The 19832-nt window shown below is 39.8% G+C and overlaps 1 protein-coding gene across 3 annotated transcripts in view; it reads right to left on the bottom strand.

Annotated features, from left to right (window-relative positions):
- The window catches only part of SREK1 (splicing regulatory glutamic acid and lysine rich protein 1), a 54797-nt gene extending 38587 nt beyond the window's left edge, over positions 1–16210 (bottom strand). Inside the window, exons 1-3 of one of the 3 annotated variants that reach the window (XM_054986474.1) lie at positions 16025–16210; positions 8992–9125; positions 228–343 (exon numbers count right to left, since the gene is read on the bottom strand). In XM_054986474.1, the coding sequence (XP_054842449.1) occupies positions 228–343; positions 8992–9125; positions 16025–16185 (411 nt within the window). In that variant the 5' untranslated portion in view covers positions 16186–16210. Of the gene's footprint in view, positions 1–227; positions 344–612; positions 7575–8991; positions 9126–16024 lie in introns of those variants that run through there. The other 2 variants (XM_054986475.1, XM_054986476.1) reach the window with 2 other exon arrangements.
- Between the last annotated feature and the right edge of the window lie 3622 nt (positions 16211–19832).

Genomic DNA, 19832 nt, shown 5'->3' with positions numbered 1-19832 from the left:
GTATTTTTAGAAGGAACTGTTGAATGGTTAAACTTTTCAAAAACTATTCAGCTTGCTACAAAGGCCTTATGCAAACAGGAGATAAATCCTAACAGAAGAATGTTTGGCTAGTCATATTCCAAATCTGAAAAGTCTACTACTTTAAGATTAGCACATCACTGTGACGGGGCATAAAATGAAAATGGCAGCTTATCTTAAGACAATGTTATATATTAAATTGTATTCACCTGACTCAAATGACTTTGTGTTGGTATAGGAAGCAATCCTCCACCCGGCATCAGGCTTGTCATTGTTGGGGCAGGAGCCAAGAGAGACAGGGCTTTGGCTTCATCTGGAATTTTACCTGAAGAAGCAAACATCTGCATTACCAAAAGCAAGACACCTCTCAGTTGTTACTTCCTCTATTTTTACCATTACCCTTCAAATTAAATATAGTAATGAAAAAAAACCAAACTACCAGAGCCTTACAAAGAAAAAAAAATTCAAGTTTTTTCTTTTCCCCTGCTCGACTAGGAACAACAAGTGAGCAAAACTAGCAATCTCATTACCGGATTATTACTTTAAAAACTGAACAATGCAGACAATTATTTAACACTTTGAGCTATGGGTCACCTGTACTGGAAACTTAATGTTCATGAACCAAACGATATCAAGCATGGACGCTTTCGCAGGACGTTGTTTTCACGGTGATCGAAAGTTGTGTTACACATGACAACCGTTCGTGTTGGCTGCATCACTAATAGCACACAGAACATCAGATACAGAAAAGAAGAACATTTTTTAAAGTTTAATCCCCAGAAATGGCAAATAACCAAATCAGTTAAAAGGAAAAAAAAAAGGAGGAATAGGAGTGTGCGGACCAAAATCTGCCCTTTTCTTCTGCTAAAGGTGGCTGGATGAAAAAAAGTTACCAAATGACTGCAACAGTCAAACTGGCACAAGAAGTCAGGAAGGGCAAGAAAACTTATATCTACGCTGCTTTTTAGGTTAACAGTGCAACCCTGAGCAGGCTTGCACTTTCCAAATTCAATGGGAGTCAATGGACGTTGAAGGATGCAACTGTTTAGAAAGTCACTGCAGGTAACTTCAGCTTCCTTAATTTCAGGAGAGTGGAGGTTCTGAGGATTTTAGTGATAAATGACACTAGACCAACGCAGATATAATCATGGTTGAGCATTGTATCTCTAGCAAGCAAGCCATGGGTGTAAGGAAATTTACCCACCACTCCACTTGCAAGCTGACAAAAAAGTTTCAGTGACGTCTCTATACATGACAGAGAACAGTAAGCTTCCCTGTATGTTTGGAATAATAACCAGGGTTAAGGCCAAGAAACCATGTTTAGCATTAGCCCTGGTTATGTGTAATTGAGTCACAATGAGCATAACCAATGTAGGTTTTCCCTAACCTGTCATAAGATGAGCTACAAAGTGTTTGTGTACAATGGATACCTAAGCAGATTTACTAAGAAATTTCAAGAGTAAAGCACTCTTATCAACACAAAATCTATAAGGATTAGCTGAAAAACTGAAAACTATTAACTGCATATAGCAAGTGTTTTGATGAAAAGTCGCCTTTGCTTGAAGTAACACTTTCTGTTACTTGACAAACCATAATTATTCTAGTCAGTTCAGAGCTCAAAGAATCTCTTATTACTTGTGATATCTCCAAACTACAGAAATGTAATAGAAATTGATTTCAAAGGACAAAAACCCTACCTGCTTCCACCCTCTTATGCTTTGGTGGAATAAATTTTAAAAGTATTTTATCAGAAAACCATTTCTCACAATATAAACTCATGCAGTAAGTTCGCTTAGCATAGCAGCATCTGTTGGTTATCTCAAACCCTGTGATGGTGTATTTGTGTATTCAATTTCTGCTGACTTGTGGACTCTCTCTGAAGCCACTCCAGCCCCACAGAACCTTCCAAGAGAAATTAGCAAGGCTCTTGAAGTTTTGCAAGGGCAGTAAGGCATGAGAGAGCCTTTGGAATCTCATGCCAGCTTCTGTAGTCTGTCATGTTTAGTATCTATAAGGTTTCTGCTGGCAGTTTTAATAGCATGAGATTTTATATATTTTATCACTGTTATGGTTTTTTAGTCTGTCTCCCTCCTTGGGTCTCTGTTGGTAGGCTTATATATATTTTAAGTAAGTAAACAAGATAAAAATAGTATCACATAAAAATGAATTTTTTCATGTGTATTTTGAAAACCTATGCTGTGGTTGTCAAACTCCCAAACTTAACAGGGTTTCTGAAGAAAAAACAAGTGTTGAACAATGTCTAACAATAAACAATGTTAACACAGCAGCAAAACCATTTTAAATCTGAAGTAGCTATTCAGATACTGATGTGGGCTGAAAATACACCAGGCCCACCTTGCTTAGCCATGGCTGATGTCCCAAGTATGAACTATAGATCAGAGTCTCAGGATTTCCAGTGCGTCCATGAACGTAAGTGTTGTTATTTCTTAAAATCAACTGAGTGCAATTGAAAATGGGTGAAGTCAATGTGAAACTTGCCACTGACTGAAATAAGACTTTGCTTTGTTCAGGTCCTCAAAATAAAATATTAATCTGAAACAAAAAAACTACTGTTGCTATGGAAACTATATAGATTAGTCAACTGAGCAGGAATCTTTCCTGAGCAGGAAAAAGAATTGGTGAATACTTTACAAGAAAAAAATCGAACCACCTAAAAAAGGTGGTTGAATATGACTGATCTTTAAAACCAGATTTTTTAATGTAATGTCTATTTTTGATAATCAAGAATGTTTAACAAAAATAATCTTAAAAAATCTAGTAGATTTCCTAAACTGCCTTTTCTCTGCAATAAAAATATTATAGTTAAATAATCTGATGCAATTTTGTTTTGTTCTATTTAAATATATCTAATATAAATATATATAATAGTTTTCCTAATCTGGTGATCAAAATGAAATACAAGTCCAGCAAAATAAAAAATGTATTTCAGAAGAACCCATTCCCTAAAAAAAGCAGACATTTATAGAGGTTGGACTCCTGATCTACAAAACACAGAGCACTGGGGATAACTAAATGAGATTTTCAAAAACAATGATTTGAAGCACACACACAAACACACACACGGTATTCACTCCTACCATGTCATTTTAAACTGATTAATAGCAACTGATCCAATTCATTATTAATATTAATATTAATAATGAGTTTTTAGTGTTACCATTTATTTCTCTCAATTTAAACTCTTGGGAAGGTATCTTACCCCCCTTTTGAGGTCAGATTTATATCTCCAAAAAGTTTAAAGTGGCTTTAGCTTTAATGAACAACATTCCACTAGAAAAATCAGTATCATCAGGAAGATCTATAGCTAACAATATTATTCTGCATGTGTTCACATAAAAATTACCAGAAGTTTCAGAGTAGGTGAAATTTTTATTTAAAGAGAAGAATGCGATGAAAAAGGTGACAGTATAAATTTGTGCTGTCTCTCATAACTGCTGCTGAAAAATGCAACAAGAACTGTTGATATTTTCTTGGGTAGTTTATGTAGATAACTTGACAACGAAAACACTTCTGTGTGTCTGCTGTACCTAAGAAAGTATGCCGTAATCATATTTCAAGGTTCACGAGACAAATAAATGGCGGGTTCCATCTTCCCATAGAATGCTACAGTAAAGAGAAGACAGTATACAAAACAAACACTGGTCAATACTTCATAATCCGTTTAAAGAGATCTGAACGCTCTCCAATTTTTTAAATTTCAGAAACTAGAACATTTAAAATAAATATAATTATCTTCTACTTTGGTCAAAGACACAGCTTGAAATGACAATGGCCACCTGCACATTATCATCCAGTTACAAAGGGACCCTCTTCCCTGTGGTGCTCTCCCATACCATTGCAATATTCACTAAATACTGCAGCTGTATGAGAAAACATCCCACAAGATTGTTCCTGTACCATTCAATGAGCATGTGAAGGGTCCCACTGTCTTTCTAGAGAATGGCACTGATTAGATACGGTCTATGATTTTTCTTGTAAGAATCAGAGGTTCCAGGGGGGAAAAATCAAGCAAGGGAGTTTCAAAAGACATTTCAGAAGAAGTGAACTCTTGAAAGTGTAGTCCAGAAAAAGTCCACATATCTAACAGCTTCAATAGCTTGAGCCAACAAAACCAAATGTAATACTTCACTCACCAAGCAGCCTAATCCCAACATGGTCAACTTGGAAGTGATTTCAATGGAATTTACTTCCAGGTACGCATGCTTGGATTGCATCCAGATGGATTACTAAATCAGCTCCAAGGTGGTACTTAGTTCAGATTGATAAAGAATGTTTGGCTGAGGGAATTCTCATCTATGAGCAGTTTCACAGAGTCAAGTTTAAAATGAATCATGAACCCTTATAACAGAACACCATTTTTACAGAACTGAAGAACCAGTTCACAAATAGAAATGAAAGAATTAAAGCAAAAAAGGGACAAAATTAAAAAAAAGAAACAGAAACAAAGTAAAATAATAAAAACAGAGACAGGCGTCCATCTTCTGCAGGCCAGACTTCGCTCTCATTTCCCCCATGAAGTTGTCACTTGGCGGCAGGTTTAGTGGCATGGCAAACAATGCCTAACTCAGGCAAGTGTAACAGGTCTGCCTTGGCCAGTCTAGTCATCTAATAATGCACAAATATCACACAGAAAAAACATACAAAACCAAATTAATAGTCAAAATCCATCTACCAGAAAATGTGGACATAAAAGTTTAGAATGATGGTTAAGGTGGCATCTTTGATACATTTCAACTTTTAGCCTCTCTCAAACTGGACCAAAATCAGAGAAATCTCAAATACATATACAATGGAAAAAGGGCCACATCTTGACAATGTAATGATGGTTTGCTGTATCTAAAATCACAATGTTGGTTAGTAATGTGACTAGTGAGGAAGAGTGTATGTAAATATCATAAACTGAACACTAATTTTACTGCCCAATGCAGCCCTACCAACACAATGCTAAGTATCATTCTTGATGGATGGGTTAGTTTTTCTTTTTTAAAAACTTTGCAATTCACCTCTTCCCACCCACCACCCACCCCCATATCTTCATGTCTGCTGTATGGATCCTAAAATTTGGCAACAACGATACTACATATCACAATACTTGGCTTGTAGGACAGAGTCCAACCATTCTTAGGAAGGGGAACTATAACTGGGCACATTACTTCTGTCCCCTGCAGTCTGGATGAGTTTTCAGTTTGTTCCAAATGAAATCCACGGAACATGCCAGGCTTGATATACCAAGTTCACAAATTTGATTACTATTCAACCCAAACACACAACCGTAGCCATTCAGAATACTCTTAGTAACAATCCCTAAAATCATATAATTGGGAAGCTATAATGAGGATGTTCCTCTATTTTGGAATGCTTTAGAGTCCTAATTGTCTTTCAAGACACTGTACGAGCTCGGTGATTTTTCAAGAGAACTTACACTGATAGTACTAGGAGGTGATCTTGGTGATTTCAATGTTTGCCTTTTCCTTTAATCTATGTTTGCATTTGCCCATATTGCATATTAATACTTTTTAATTATACAGATTTGGTCAGACACCACTGTGTCATGGTATCACATGGGAAGATAAGTCCATCAGAGGAGGAGGACAATCTGCTCCCAAGCCTTGATCTGGCAGACTGCTCTTATGAGGCAGGTTCCTCAGGGCCCCCCTGAAGGGACACGGTGCCAACAGGACCCTCAAACAAGAAGGATCAAGCCTGGACCCAACCACTCCCGCTACCAGACCAACCAGTCTCTTGGAAGGACCCCAGGAGCAGAGAAGGCAAAGTGCTAGGGCAGACGCCTGGACCAGGTGCAGAAGTGCGCACTTGGCAGTCCAAGGCCTGCCCATCCCCTGCTGAGGAAATGTCAGAAGAGATCTGGGCCCCACTACTCATGTAAATAGGAGCTGATACCTTGTGGAAATGAGCCTAACATGGGCCCCAACATCACCTGTAGAGGAAACTCCCTATATAAGGCTATGCTGAGGCTGAAACCAGCATGGGATCAATTTGTCTGCAGTTTTGTTGACTCTACCAGTTGCCCATCTTGCTTGTTGAGTCTTGGAACCAGTTGCCTGACTTGCTTGTTGTTGAGTCTTGGAACCTTGTTGCCTGACCCATGAAGTGAGCCCCTGGAATATGTTACCTGATCCTGGATGGAGACATTGGACCCTAACACCACTAATATTGGGGACTCTGTTGTTGCCATGACTCAGGTGGGACACACGGTGAACATTTTTTTGAATTTTGAGCAGTACCCAAACACTATTCAGCACCCTGTATGTTAGAAGATAAAAGATAATTGAGAAGTAGGATATCAGATTGCATGAATGGGAGGAAGGGGACAGATTTAACAGAGGATTACAAGTGGTTGATACCTAGCATAAGCATTCTGAATTCATCTGTGAAGTCCACTGTCACTTGTAATCAGCCACTTGTCTAAATAGAGTCCCCTGGCACAAACACAGCATTGTTGACCTCCTGCTGCAAGCTATGAAATATTCTTCCGTTCATCCTAAGTATAACTTCCTTCAGCAGATATAAAGTATATCTACCTTCAATAGTTCTGCTGGCTCTACAATAGCCTGTTAGGGTTGGAATATCTTTTCCAATCCCAGAACCAGATTTCTGAAGTCTAGACAGTATATGGAGGCTACATTCCTAGAAAGTCAGGTTTCCAGGCTTTAGAAATCTGATTCTGGTATTGGTAAAGATATTCCAGTTACCCTAACAGATGGCTACTGAGCCAGAAATTGTAGAACTATAATGAAATAAAATCTCTTTGCTGTAACTGAGTAAAACATACTGGGATCAGTGCAAACAAACCCAGATTCATCAGTGAGAACTAAAAGCAAAAGTATAAACTGATTAGTTAGCAGTGCTTTAAAACCACTATTCTGCCTTTCAATCAATGTTAAAATTTTGCTTTTCATACAGGGCGGCATGTAACTATGAGCAGTTAAACATCCATAAACTGCCTTATCCTAGAAATACATGCACTCTTACATCTAAAACACATTTTTATTGCTCAAAGCAACAAACAGAAATGCTACATTGTGTGCACAAACAAGGCTGCACCATTCTGTATTCATGGCAGGAAATTAAATGTTGTTTACATTATCTGAATTCAGACATTTTTAGTTCTATATCAGACATTTCACAGAACTGCTTTTATTTTAGCAAGAGATGTGGTCTTTATGTGGTGAGATAAACAATGGGGCCAGAAGTCCAATTTCCAAACAGATGTCTTCTAGATAGTGCTCTGGTTCCTTGTATTTTAGCAAGCATTAATTTCCATAAACAGTAGAGTGATGAATCTGATTTTTGAAAGGAAGAACTAAGGCCCACAGGAAGACATATCCTTCAGACTATGTACAGCCATGTAAATGGATCTCCACAAATGCAAGTGCAATCAATTAGACAATGAGGTATCAAAGCACTCTTTTAAGGGCATTTAGAATTATGTTCCAAAAGTTAACAATCTGCCATAATAATACACTTCAATTAGCAATTTGGCAGTTTATTATGGTTATGTACTTATTAATTTAAGAAAGTAGACTGCACATATGCTTACATTTGTATATACAGATTAAGGATTTTCAGTAACAGCTTATTTCTAAATTCAGCTCTTAAAATTTCAGTAAATGTTTTCTTCCTTTCTGTAATAGGAAAAGATCCAGCAAGGATACCATCTATTTTAGAGTTAATAGAGCTTGATACTGGACACTCTAACTTTGGCATCAGGAATCTGTAGGTGCTTACCTATCATTCAGAACATAATCTGACTACCTACAACAATCCTAGGGTTAATAACTATCCCCATTGGTGCTGCAGCACATTCTAAGCTCAGAAGACAACCTAATGATTATCATTGCTCTTTTTGCTACCTTCTGTTCGAGTTTCAATTACTCTTGGACCAGAAATACTTCCAAAGTAATCTTTCAACATCTGTCTGAACATGGTTAACACTGCACTTATAGAACAAGGAAAGCACTCCTGAGATCTCCACCTGCCCTCCAAATAGCTTCAGAGTCCTTTCCTCTCAACACTCTCTACAGCTTTGCCTCACTGTAAAGGGATTCTGCTACCTATTTCTTTCCTACCTTTTAAAGAAAGCAAACAGGCAGCCAAAGATATTATAGGCATCATTTGTTTTCTCAATATCTGATGTAAGTTATATGGCGCACAGCAACAACATGTTTTGCAACATATTACTATGCATTCATTGGCACCTGAACTGGTGTGGTCCCATTAAAACTGATAACCTCCTAATGTCTCAAACAGATGGTTTTCATCAGTAGTGCATATACAGCACACAATATACCACTGCTTATATTAACTTATTTGCAAAATATTTCTATGACCAGAAAGCTATTCTTGATCCCAAGCTACTTACTACAGCTTGCAGCTTTTAATTTAAGAAAGAAAGTAGTGTTCTAATTCTCATAGAGATAAGTCTGAATACACAAATCAGTTTCTTAAACATAGTTCTCATCTTAGCTTGTGTCTGCTGACATGAGCTCTAGCTCACAAAAGCTTATGCACAATAAACCTGTTAGTCTTTAAGATGTCACAAGACTCTTTGGTTATCTTAATGCCATCTGCGTTCTTCAATCTTACAATAAGCCCATGTTTTAGGAAGAAAGGCAAGCACATATTTTTAAGATATCAATGTGCAGGTTTTAAAAACAAAAATATTCATTCCTGCAAAAGATTGTATTTTATAAAAAGAAAATGCCTGTACAATTTAGACCACAGAGAAACTGAGCGAATTTACATTCCAGTAAGAAGGGTTTTTCTCTCTTTTTTCTTAAAGGGTCTTTCATTTCATCTCCTTTAAATGAGAACTGAATTACCAAAAAGAAAATACACATAATAGCAACTTCTTTCCAGTTGCTAGAAAACACAAGGAACAAACTGACAGTACAGAGACCAAGAAATCAGAAAAATGTCCGAAATACCAACCTTCTGCACAGGGAACAACTATCAGAGCTCTGTCAATAAAAACCGTGTTTGTTAGATGCTGGGCCACACCAACACTCGAAGATTCCCGAAACTTAATATAACATACTTTGGAGGAAAAAGCAAGCGGAGCGTTGCTGCAAGATAAAAGAAAACCAATTAGATGTCATCGTTTTACTTTCCAGCCCAGCTCAAATAAACAGAACACAACACGAGAGTGTATATTTTCCCAGGTAGCCCAGGTTTATTTTAGATTGGTGCAGCAATAACACTAGCTCAGCCACTAACAGTAGGTAAGGGAGCACCCTCCCCCAAATTCAGGAGGTAGCCTTTACCATGGTTATGTCCTAGTGAAAGCCCCCAAATCCAGGTTTTGGAATTTGGGTTGCCACAGCTCAATCCCAATCCCTTAAACATAATTAAGATCTGAACTAGTATTGCATCTTCATTAGCTTCTACTGTCCACTTCATAATAAGGACATAGACTATACTGAAATTTAATCCATCTCCCCCCACACACAACATCCAGTAAGTGTTGAAGAGACATTCTTTCTACAGCAGCCAGACCAAAAAGGTTCTAATTTTGATTCCCCACTCCTCCACTTGAAGCCAGCTGGGTGATCTTGAGTCAGTCACAACTCTTCCAGAGCTCTCTCAGCCCCACCCATCTCACAGGGTGATTGTTGTGGGGATAACATAAAAATTCTTGTTGTACCATCATTTATATGTGGCAGAAAGGTTCATAATTATGACAATTATTTATTAAGAAACCCCTTTGAACTATAAATGGTGGAATTCTTTGAGGAATATCAAAGCTACACATTTATCTAGTGGGATACTACTATTCCTCCCCCCCCCCCGCCCTCTGCTTCAATGCTGAATCTACAGACTCATTTTCACATGTATTTCAGCATCTCAAACTGCCAACTGTCTCCTTCACCCCTTTTTGTCTGCACAGATTCTTCTACTTGAACTCTAGGAGCAAAAGGCACTCCCAACTGCTGAATTAACAAAGCAGCTATCTTTTGCTCAAGCAACATTTGAAGCTACGCTGACTCAGTGTGTGATAAAGAGTCTAGACCTTGAAGACACCCATGTCTTGAGGTGGATGAAAATCCAAACAGACTGTGAAGAGCTCCAAGAGGAACTTCTCAAACTAGGTAAATAGGAAACAGAATTGCAGAAAATATTCAATATACTAAGGGCTATGTGATCCATACTGAAACCAAATATTCATCGAAACTTTAGACCTCTAGGAGGCACTGGGGGGAAATGGAAATTTTGTGTTAGGAATAATTGCTAAACAGACTGGAAATACCACAATCTAATCAAGTTAGTCTATACTGAGGTCATATTTTGAGTTCGGCATGCAGTGGCGGTCATTCTACCTAAACAAGTTTCTCAGAGACTGACAGCTAGTAGAAAAAAAGGCAGCTGAAATCATCCTAGACTGGAGCATTTGTTCTAGTAGGACTTCTTAATTTAAAAAAATAAGTATATTACAGAACTTTATAAAATTATGAATAGCACAGAGAGAATTTTTTCTCTTCTGATAAGCTCAGTCTCACCAATGAACATGTTTGGATGCATGTAATTTACATGGAACTTGCTTCCACAAAATGTGTAAGACTATCTTGGGACTGATTTACAAACTATTCTGTTAATGAGGAAATTGTCACAAAGCCAATTTCTCCATGAAAACTTTTGGTTTTGCCTGCTAATACAGGCGATTAGACATCTTCATTCTGGTCCTCCCTTGCCAGGCACTCCTACCAGGAGAAGGGATTATGTTGCTGGGGCAGGAGAGGGCCAAGAAAAACAGCCCCTGCTAGTGAAAACAAAGAAAAACAGTGCTGGAATTTACTTATTTCCTTTGAGAAGGAGAAACCGAGCGCTGCCAGGAAGGATGAAATGTGCAGAGATAGGTGGGCTCTTTTGTTGACAGAAACATGGGCAAGCCAAGGGCTGGAAGATGGATTTTTCAGCTCTCTTCATCAACAGCTGCATGGAATGGCCACTACTGAGGGCCTACAATACATGTGTTCTCCAGTTAATATGATAACATCTGAACTGGTCTTTAAATAGCATGAAGACAGCTTTACTAACAGGTATTTCTAGTTTCTATCTTTAAGGCATCGGTAGCTATGAGTACTGGTTTATTGCTAGGGTTTAACAGGGCCTTGTCACCACCGTCATGACTTAAGGTTCTACAGCCCTCAGACACTCTTGGAAACAGGTGAGACTAAATAGTCTGATCTAACAGGAGAAGCGTAAATACAGTTTAATGAGTAATTTAATATTTAAAATGAGTATTAAAAATGATAATATACAACTAATAATATTTGGCTGTGCATAGTTGGGTGCATAGTTTAGAGGACTACTTCTGATTATATTAGTTGAATGCTTTAAATTGGCCTCTTCCTTCTGTTTTTAAAAGGGATCAGACAGATTCATGGAGGATAGGTATCAATGGCTGCTAGCCATGGTAACTGAAGGGACTCTTCACCTTAGGGGCAGTAAGCTTCAGAATACTGGTGGCTAAGGACTGCACCCAGTTATCCATGCCTAAACTCTCACTCAGCTGACCCTGTCTGACAGGCAAGCAAAGCACTTAAACTACTAACTAATCCAGACATGAACTAGAAAGAATTCTCGTATTTTGGAAGTGTTCCTTATGTGTGGCAAAGATTTTATATTAGACAGTTATCAAATATTCCATCTTGCACAAAAACTAGAATGATTGCAGTGACAAAAGGGAATTAGTTCCCATCTGACTGCTTTCGGCTGTACTACATCCAGCTAAGTTCATCTAACATGTATATTAATTGGATGCTGGAAGATAGCAAACACTAAGTAATTACGCAATTACGACTTACAAATGTGTAATCACACTACAGATTATTAAGGGTATATTTAAAGATTTCCCTGTGGACCTAGGAAATTCTACCCCCCCCACCCCCCAGTAATACTTTTTGTCCTGCTTAAGAACTGGCTACCCTGATTTGGGTACCCAGGCAAGCCTGCTCTTGTCAGAGCTAAGCTAAGCAGAGCTGGCTTTTGTTAGGAATTGGATGGGAAACCTCCAACAAAGGCCAGGGTTGGAGGGGCAGACAATGGCAAACCACCTCTGTTAGTCTCTTGCCTTGAAAATCCCACTAGGGATCACTATATGTCAATTATGACTTGATGGCCCTTTCTATCACGTACCAAGAACTGGTCAAATGCCTTCAGCCTAGTAACAGAAACAATATTATTGCTGTAATATTAATTTCTCAATCACTTTTAATCTGGTTTCAGGCCATCCTATGAGATAACTACAGCCTTGGTTGCCTTGATGGACAATCTTTGTTTTACTAATAAGGGTAATTCTTCTCTGGTATTTGAAGCACTTGAAGAATAAAGTAGGGAATAAAATAAAAACTTTTCTATCAAGTCAAGTTCAGAGGGCAATTGTTGTAGTGTTTAAGTCCATTGTTTGCAATTTTAACCTGCTGGATGCCACAGAGATCTGTTCTATTTCCCATGCTTCTAATATTTATATAAAACCACTGTATGAGATAATTCAAATGTTTGGTCAGGATGTCATCAATATGCTGATGACAACCAGCTTTAGATGGCTTTAAATAAGCCTCCAGAAACTGCCATCTCTGTCTTGGGACTGGAGGCTGTGATCAAGGAACCACAGGGAAGCAGATAGGAAAAAATTTCCAGTGCCTTTTTCTCCCTGAATAACATTTTGCTATTTTTAAAGATTTCTTGTTTCATAAAATTAACAACATTGAACAGATGCCATTGCTAACACAGTATTAGGCAAGCATGACAATTTCAAAGATGTAATTAATGTTTTTCAGGTGATTAGCCTTAGTAATTATGTGAGAGAACATACATATGTTTTGTTAATTAATAAACAAATTGAGATAAAACTATAAATACTTACAATAACCCAAATTTTAAAAATCGAGTTATGAGTTGGAAATTTGGCCAGAACCATGGACTGACCATTATCTGGTGAAGTAAATATGGCCTTGGTCTCCCACAAGATGGAAGGCTCAACTAAATGGTCTGCTCACAAAGGTTCATAGAACCCTCCGGATTCCAAATGCCCTGGGGGATTTTGTAATTCCAAACTCAGGCACTATGAGGCTGCAGTGAAAGCATGAAATCTGAAGCTCCATGAAGCTATGAACAAGATTGCTTCTCACCAACCCTTCCCTCCCTTGCAGCAGAAACCAGCCCTGTGGTTCACCACAGAGCTAAGTGACCAAAAGAGAACTGGAAACCATCTGTAAAGATGTTGGTGAAAAACTTGTGCCGTATCTGACAGAGCATGCTACAGAGCTCATTTTGACCCAGTCATAGGGTGGATATTGACCAAATTCTAGGATCTGTGAAGGCCACTGCTTGTACTCTGGATCCTTCCTTGCCCATTCGAGCTACAAAAAACTTGTAAAGACCATATAAAGGAGGCCTTGATGTCTATCATAAATCAATCACTAATTCAAGGCATCTTCCCAGAGACTCTTAAAAAGTTGATCACCCGGCCACAACTTAAAAAGCCATCCTTAGTCAAAAAGGATGTAGCCAATTATCACCTAGTCTCTATCTAATCTACCCTTTCTCAGCAAAGTGGTTGAGAGAGCAGTACCTGACCAACCCCAGGCCTTCTTGGAAAATTCTCGTACTTTGGATTCTTTTCAGTCTTAGTTTTAGGCCAAGCTATGGGACTGAGATGGCTCTGATGGCAGACTAGTTGATGATCCACACTACAGTAAATCTGAGTTCAGTTCAAGGTGCTTATTCTTATCTTTAAAGCTTTTCACAAGCTGGGACTACATACTCTAAGACTGTGTTTCCCCATATAGTACCATGAGGAAACAGTACTCATCTCAGAAAGGTCTTTAATCACCTCCCACTTGCTAATCTACAAGAACAACCATGTCTCAATCTCTGACCTCTATCATGGCAGTTCCAGTGCTTTGGGAAAGACTTCTAGAAAATGTCAAGAAAGTACTCTACTTTGTTGATTTTAGGAAACAGTGCACAGCAGAATCCTTAAAAATAATGTTTCACAGTGTTTTAAATTATTGTGAAGCTAGCTTGTATTTTGTTCAAGAATTTGGCTGTCTATGGTATTAATATCAGCTGGTCAGAACTATGGTTTTTAATTGGATTGGAAGGTACTTTGATCTTTTATGAAGGAAAAAAACAGGATTACACTTTTTAATGAATTAAATTGAAGTAGCCAGTTTTGCAGTTAAGCATCTTCCTAGAAAATATTCTACCTGAGGTAGCAATGGCTTAACCCATATTTACATGCATATTTACTCAGAAAAGTACAACTGAAAGTAAACACATATTGTAATTCCAGATTAAGATCTATGGGAGTCTATTACTATTACAAGAAATAAGATCAAATTGGAATTGATTTCCTACTCCAATTTAACAGAACGATGAAGCCTGTGACCCACCAGTGGAAGTATCTTATTAAGATCTTTTCTATTTTAAATCTCCAGACTCAGCAGGTTTTGACAGCATGCAATCAAAATCTTTTGAGCTAGTTTATCAGAGTGTAAAAGGAACATCAGTCTAAAATACTGTACAAAGTATGTGACAATTGTTACAACTGCTTAAAATGTTTGCTCTTTACATGTATTAAAGGAGATATGTTTAGGTTAGACTTTACTAGATCTTAAATTCCTACTGACCAGCTGATGTATTTAATATACATGAGTAAACACATGGATGCAGTATGACATAAAATTCAAAACATATTATAAAACTACTTTGGATGCCTGTCAGACTTAGCAGCTGTTAGTGTTCAGTTCAGATTAGGAGTGTACAATAAGGATTTGTTGGTTTAAAATATTTTCCAACTCATGGAAAACTCGCAAAGGGTCATCTGTGCATTCCAGGAGCATCAATGCTTGTGGAACATGTGTTTTCCAAATATCAGCCTTACTATTAATAGCTTGTACATAGGAGTGATGCTGAAGCATGTTAGCATATTAATTATTGTAATTATAACATTACAACGAAATGTAAGCATATAAATTGCAAGTTTGTTAAAGTTTAAACAATATCTTAAATGGTTTAAACAATATCTTAAAATGGTAGCTTTATTAAATGAACATTACACTCCTAATTCAATTTTATAAAAAATTTATTTTAAAAAAATAAGGTATTAGAAGGAAAACAAAAAAACAGAAGGGAAATTTCCTACACCCACATTTAAGGACACTTAACTGATGAATATATAAAGGCCTGTATCTTAAAAAAGGACTTCAGTTATTAACTACGTCTCTAAGAGATGTAACGACAGAGTGACTCCATTCATACATGGCCCTTTTAAATTTTCACCACTTAAGTATTTTAAAATGCAGATGAGGGGAAAGCTCCAGTTTCTGTCTTGATTTTACCTCTCTCAGGCTGTATTACAATTAACTGGAGATAAATCTCATTAATTAAAACAGGTCTTACTCCCAAGTAAGTGTGCGAAGGGCTGCAGCCTGGTGTTAAATTAAAAAGCAGTCTTAATGCCTTTCAGGAGAACATAAGTAGAGTTGGGGCAGAGGACGTGATAATGAAGGGGAATTCAAGGAGCAAGCAGGAAAACAGCGCCGTGAGCGAAGAAAGATGGACGCGAGTCTCGGGAAGGAGGTACAAAAAGCAACTAAAAGGTTCTCACACCCAAAAAAAAGACCGAAATTAAGGTGACCTCGGCCAGTTTTTTCCCCAAACGGAGCATTAGGCTGCATTTCCCAGCAACAGCTCCCACAGGAAAGGGGGGGGGGGCAAAGAGCTGCGATTGAAGTGAATTTGGCTGAAGGTATGGGGGAGGGGCGCGTATACGGGGGAGTGAGAAAAACCGTCAACGGCCGCCATCTTAACTTCGGGCAACTCTTTCATAAAGACTATTCAGCGCAATGCATGCCACTAACACCCACAAGCATGATGGCAGACAAGGCATCCGGTCAGCTTTTCACCTTCCCGTTCCCGCTATTCTCTATGGCCCAGAGCCCGGTCAGGCCTCACTTACTCCGGAGGGTAGAGTCGTAGCTCCTCGATGTCGCCTAGGAAACCGAAGAGCGTCCGCATCTGTTCACTAGTGACCGCTGAGGATAAATTAGTGACCTGAATAACCGACGTAGGAGTTAAGGGGAACCCCAGCGGCACCCCGATCCCTCCGCTGTTCATCATGATGGCGGCAACTTCGTTCTGTGGGCTCAACTAACACACGCCCAAGGAGACGGAAGTTACCACAGAGAAAGAACCGCGTCTCCTCCTAGAGAGCCCAGATCCGCCTACGCTTAAAAGCACGTAGTTGTCATCTATCGTCAAGATGCGTGTGTTGCCTAGCCGAACCGAGCGCGGCGGGAACCTTCTTCCCGTTCCCGGAGAAGGTTATGATGTGATTGATGGTCAAGTGGTAGGCTGGTGGATTATCCCAACAGGTGGGAGCGAAGAGAACCATTAAGCCCCTTTCCATGGTCATAGATGCAGAGGAGTTAGCCGTGTTAGTCTGTGGTAGCAAAATCAAAAAGAGTCCAGTAGCACCTTTAAGACTAACCAATTTTATTGTAGCATAAGCTTTCGAGAATCAAGTTCTCTTCGTCAGATGCCTGATACAGAGACTGGTCAAATACAGAAGAGTAGGGAGAGAAGGGGAGGAGAGAGAAGAGGCAATTAGGGGGGGGGGGAAGGGGGAGGGTGCAATCAAAACATTCCTTTGCTAGTATATGTAAACATCTCCTTTTAGTGTGTGTATCAGTTGGCTTCAAAGGAGTTTGCCCTGTTAGTTTGTAGCAGCCAAACAGCTAGACCATCCAATTCCAATGCAGTATGAGCCTTCGATAACCACAGCTCTCCCTGCCAGATGCATCTGACAAAGAGATCTGTGGTTCCCGAAAGCCCACGCCAGGTGCCACTGAGCTCCCCTAGACCCCACCTCTGTAAAGGAAATCTGTTACCTGTGATAATGTGATAACCATTCATAGTCCCTATTCAGTCCCAGCTTGACAGAGTCAAATTTGCGTATGAATTCCAGTTCAGCAGCCTCCCGTTGGATTTTGTTTTTGAAAGGTTTCTGTTGAACTACAGCGACCTTTAAGTCTTTGATGGTATGTCTTGGTAGATTGAAGTGTTCTCCCACTGGTTTCTGGACGTTTCCATTTCTAATGTCAGATTTGTGTCCATTTATTCTTTTGCGTAGAGGTTGGCTGGTTTGTCCAATGTACAGAGCAGAAGGACATTGTTGGCACATGAGGGCATATATCAGATTGGAGGATGAGCAGCTGCAAGAGCCAGAGACAGTGTAGTTGATGCCATTGGGTCCTGTAATTGTATTCCCTGGGTAGATATAGGGGCAGAGCTGGCATCTGGGTCTGTTGCAGGGCCTGGTACCTGTGCTGGTGACTCTGCTGGCTGATTCATGGTTGTGAGTGAGAAGTCGTTTAAGGTTGGGGGGCTGTCTGTAGGCAAGGAAAGGTCTTCCACCCAGGGCTTCTGAGAGAGAGGTATCATTTTCCAGGATGGGCTGTAGCTCACTGATGATACGTTGGATGGGTTTGAGCTGGGAGCTATAGGTGACAACCAGTGGTGTTCTGTTGTTAGTTCCTTTAGGTTTGTCCTGGAGTAGACTGTTTCTGGGTACTAGTCTGGCCCTGTTGATTTGTTTCTTCACTTCATTTGGTGGGTACTGTAGTCCCAAAAATGCTTGTTGTAAATCTCTTAAGTGTGAGTCTCGGTCGAGAGCATTGGAGCAGATACAGTTGTAACGTAAGGCTTGGCTGTAGACAATAGACTGAGTGGTATGTTTAGGGTGGTAGCTGGAGGCATGTAGATATGAGTATCGGTCTGTTGGTTTCCGGTATAAGGTGGTATTTATTCGTCCATTATGTAGTTGTACAGTGGTGTCCAGGAAGTGTACTATCAACCTAAGCCTGGACCACTCTACACAACAGGTACACTTCCTGGACACCACTGTACAACTACATAATGGACGAATAAATACCTTATACCGGAAACCAACAGACCGATACTCATATCTACATGCCTCTACGCAAAAGAATGGACACAAATCTGACATTAGAAATGGAAACGTCCAGAAACCATTGGGAGAACACTTCAATCTACCAGGACATTCCATCAAAGACTTAAAGGTCGCTGTAGTTCAACAGAAACCTTTCAAAAACAAAATCCAACGGGAGGCTGCTGAACTGGAATTCATACGCAAATTTGACTCTGTCAAGCTGGGACTGAATAGGGACTATGAATGGTTATCACATTATCACAGGTAACAGATTTCCTTTACAGAGGTGGGGTCTGGGGGAGCTCAGTGGCACCTGGCGTGGGCTTTCGGGAACCACAGATCTCTTTGTCAGATGCATCTGGCAGGGAGAGCTGTGGTTATCGAAGGCTCATACTGCATTGGAATTGGATGGTCTAGCTGTTTGGCTTCTACAAACTAAAAGGGCAAACTCCTCTGAAGCCAACAGATACACACACTAAAAGGAGATGTTTACATATACTAGCAAAGGAATGTTTTGATTGCACCCCCCTCCCCCCCCAATTGCCTCTTCTCTCTCCTCCCCTTCTCTCCCTCCTCTTCTGTATTTGACCAGTCTCTGTATCATGCATCTGACGAAGAGAACTTGATTCTCGAAAGCTTATGCTACAATAAAATTGGTTAGTCTTAAAGGTGCTACTGGACTCTGATTTTATTAAGCCCCTTTGTCATTAAAAAAACATATATACGCTAAGCTTCTCGGTCTTTGAGTCCAGTGGCACCTTAGAGACTAACAACGTTATCAGGGTATAAGCTTCGGAGAGTCAGAGTTCCCCTCTTTAGATACAGAGAGTATCTGAATCTGGAAAAGGAAGCTTTGACTCTCGAAAGCTTATACTCTGGAAATCTTGCTGGCCCATAAGATGTCACTGGACTCAAAATTCTGCAGAACAGCACAGCTACCCACCTAAAACTTCTGTCTTGACAGCCCTTGCGGAATGCGCAGGAACTAGCGTAGCATTCTGCTGGAGACACCCGGGTTCAACATCCCACTTAGCAATGAAGCTCACTGGGTTACTTTGGGCGAGGTACTGAACCTAACTCGCCTCACAGGGCTGTTTAGGAGGTTAAAAACGGAGGGAGAAAACTTACTACTCTGCAGCACTTGAGGAGCTCTGCAACCTCAAGTGGATTCTGTAGCATGCTCTATCTGCTTCCATGTGGGGTTTTCACCAATGTCTTTCTAGATGTCTTCCAATCCTCTTTTCAGCCAGCTCCATGGTAAACGATGGGGCTGGCTTCCTTCCCAAGAGCCAGAGGGGTTGACAAGGAGCAATGGTGTCAATAGCTTCAAGGAGTCTATAAGGGTCCATGAGTCTTTGTGGATGGATCATTTTACTTGGACTCCCTATTTTGCAGGCCGTATTCACTTTTGTCTTCAGCAGATGATGGTCTGACCATGGTTCAGGCTGAATCTCTAATGTTGAAACAAGACTTTCCCTCAAAGGCTGAGTGCAAAATATCAAGTCCAAGGTGTGGCCTCTTTCATGTGTAGGGCCTGTGAGAGAGGGTTGCCAGGGGAAGCTATAAATTCCTGAGCTGGGCCTGACTTGGGACACTCAGCATGGATGTTGAAGTCCCCAGAACACTAAGTCTGGGTGTCTCCAATACCATATCTGCCAGCAGCTGTGCCAACTCAGAAAGGGTGTTTATTGAGGGGCTGGGTGAGCTGAGTGTGCAACGGGATTCAAAACTCGGCCTCCCAGAACGCAGTATGACACTCTAATCAGTACACCATGCTGGCTCACATGTAAATAAACCAATATTTAATCTGATATCG

This window comes from Eublepharis macularius, chromosome 8 (genome assembly GCF_028583425.1).
Source record: "Eublepharis macularius isolate TG4126 chromosome 8, MPM_Emac_v1.0, whole genome shotgun sequence".
Lineage (NCBI taxonomy): Eukaryota > Metazoa > Chordata > Lepidosauria > Squamata > Eublepharidae > Eublepharis > Eublepharis macularius.
Note: the sequence above shows the minus strand (reverse complement) of the source record. Positions and strands in the feature narration are given on the sequence as shown.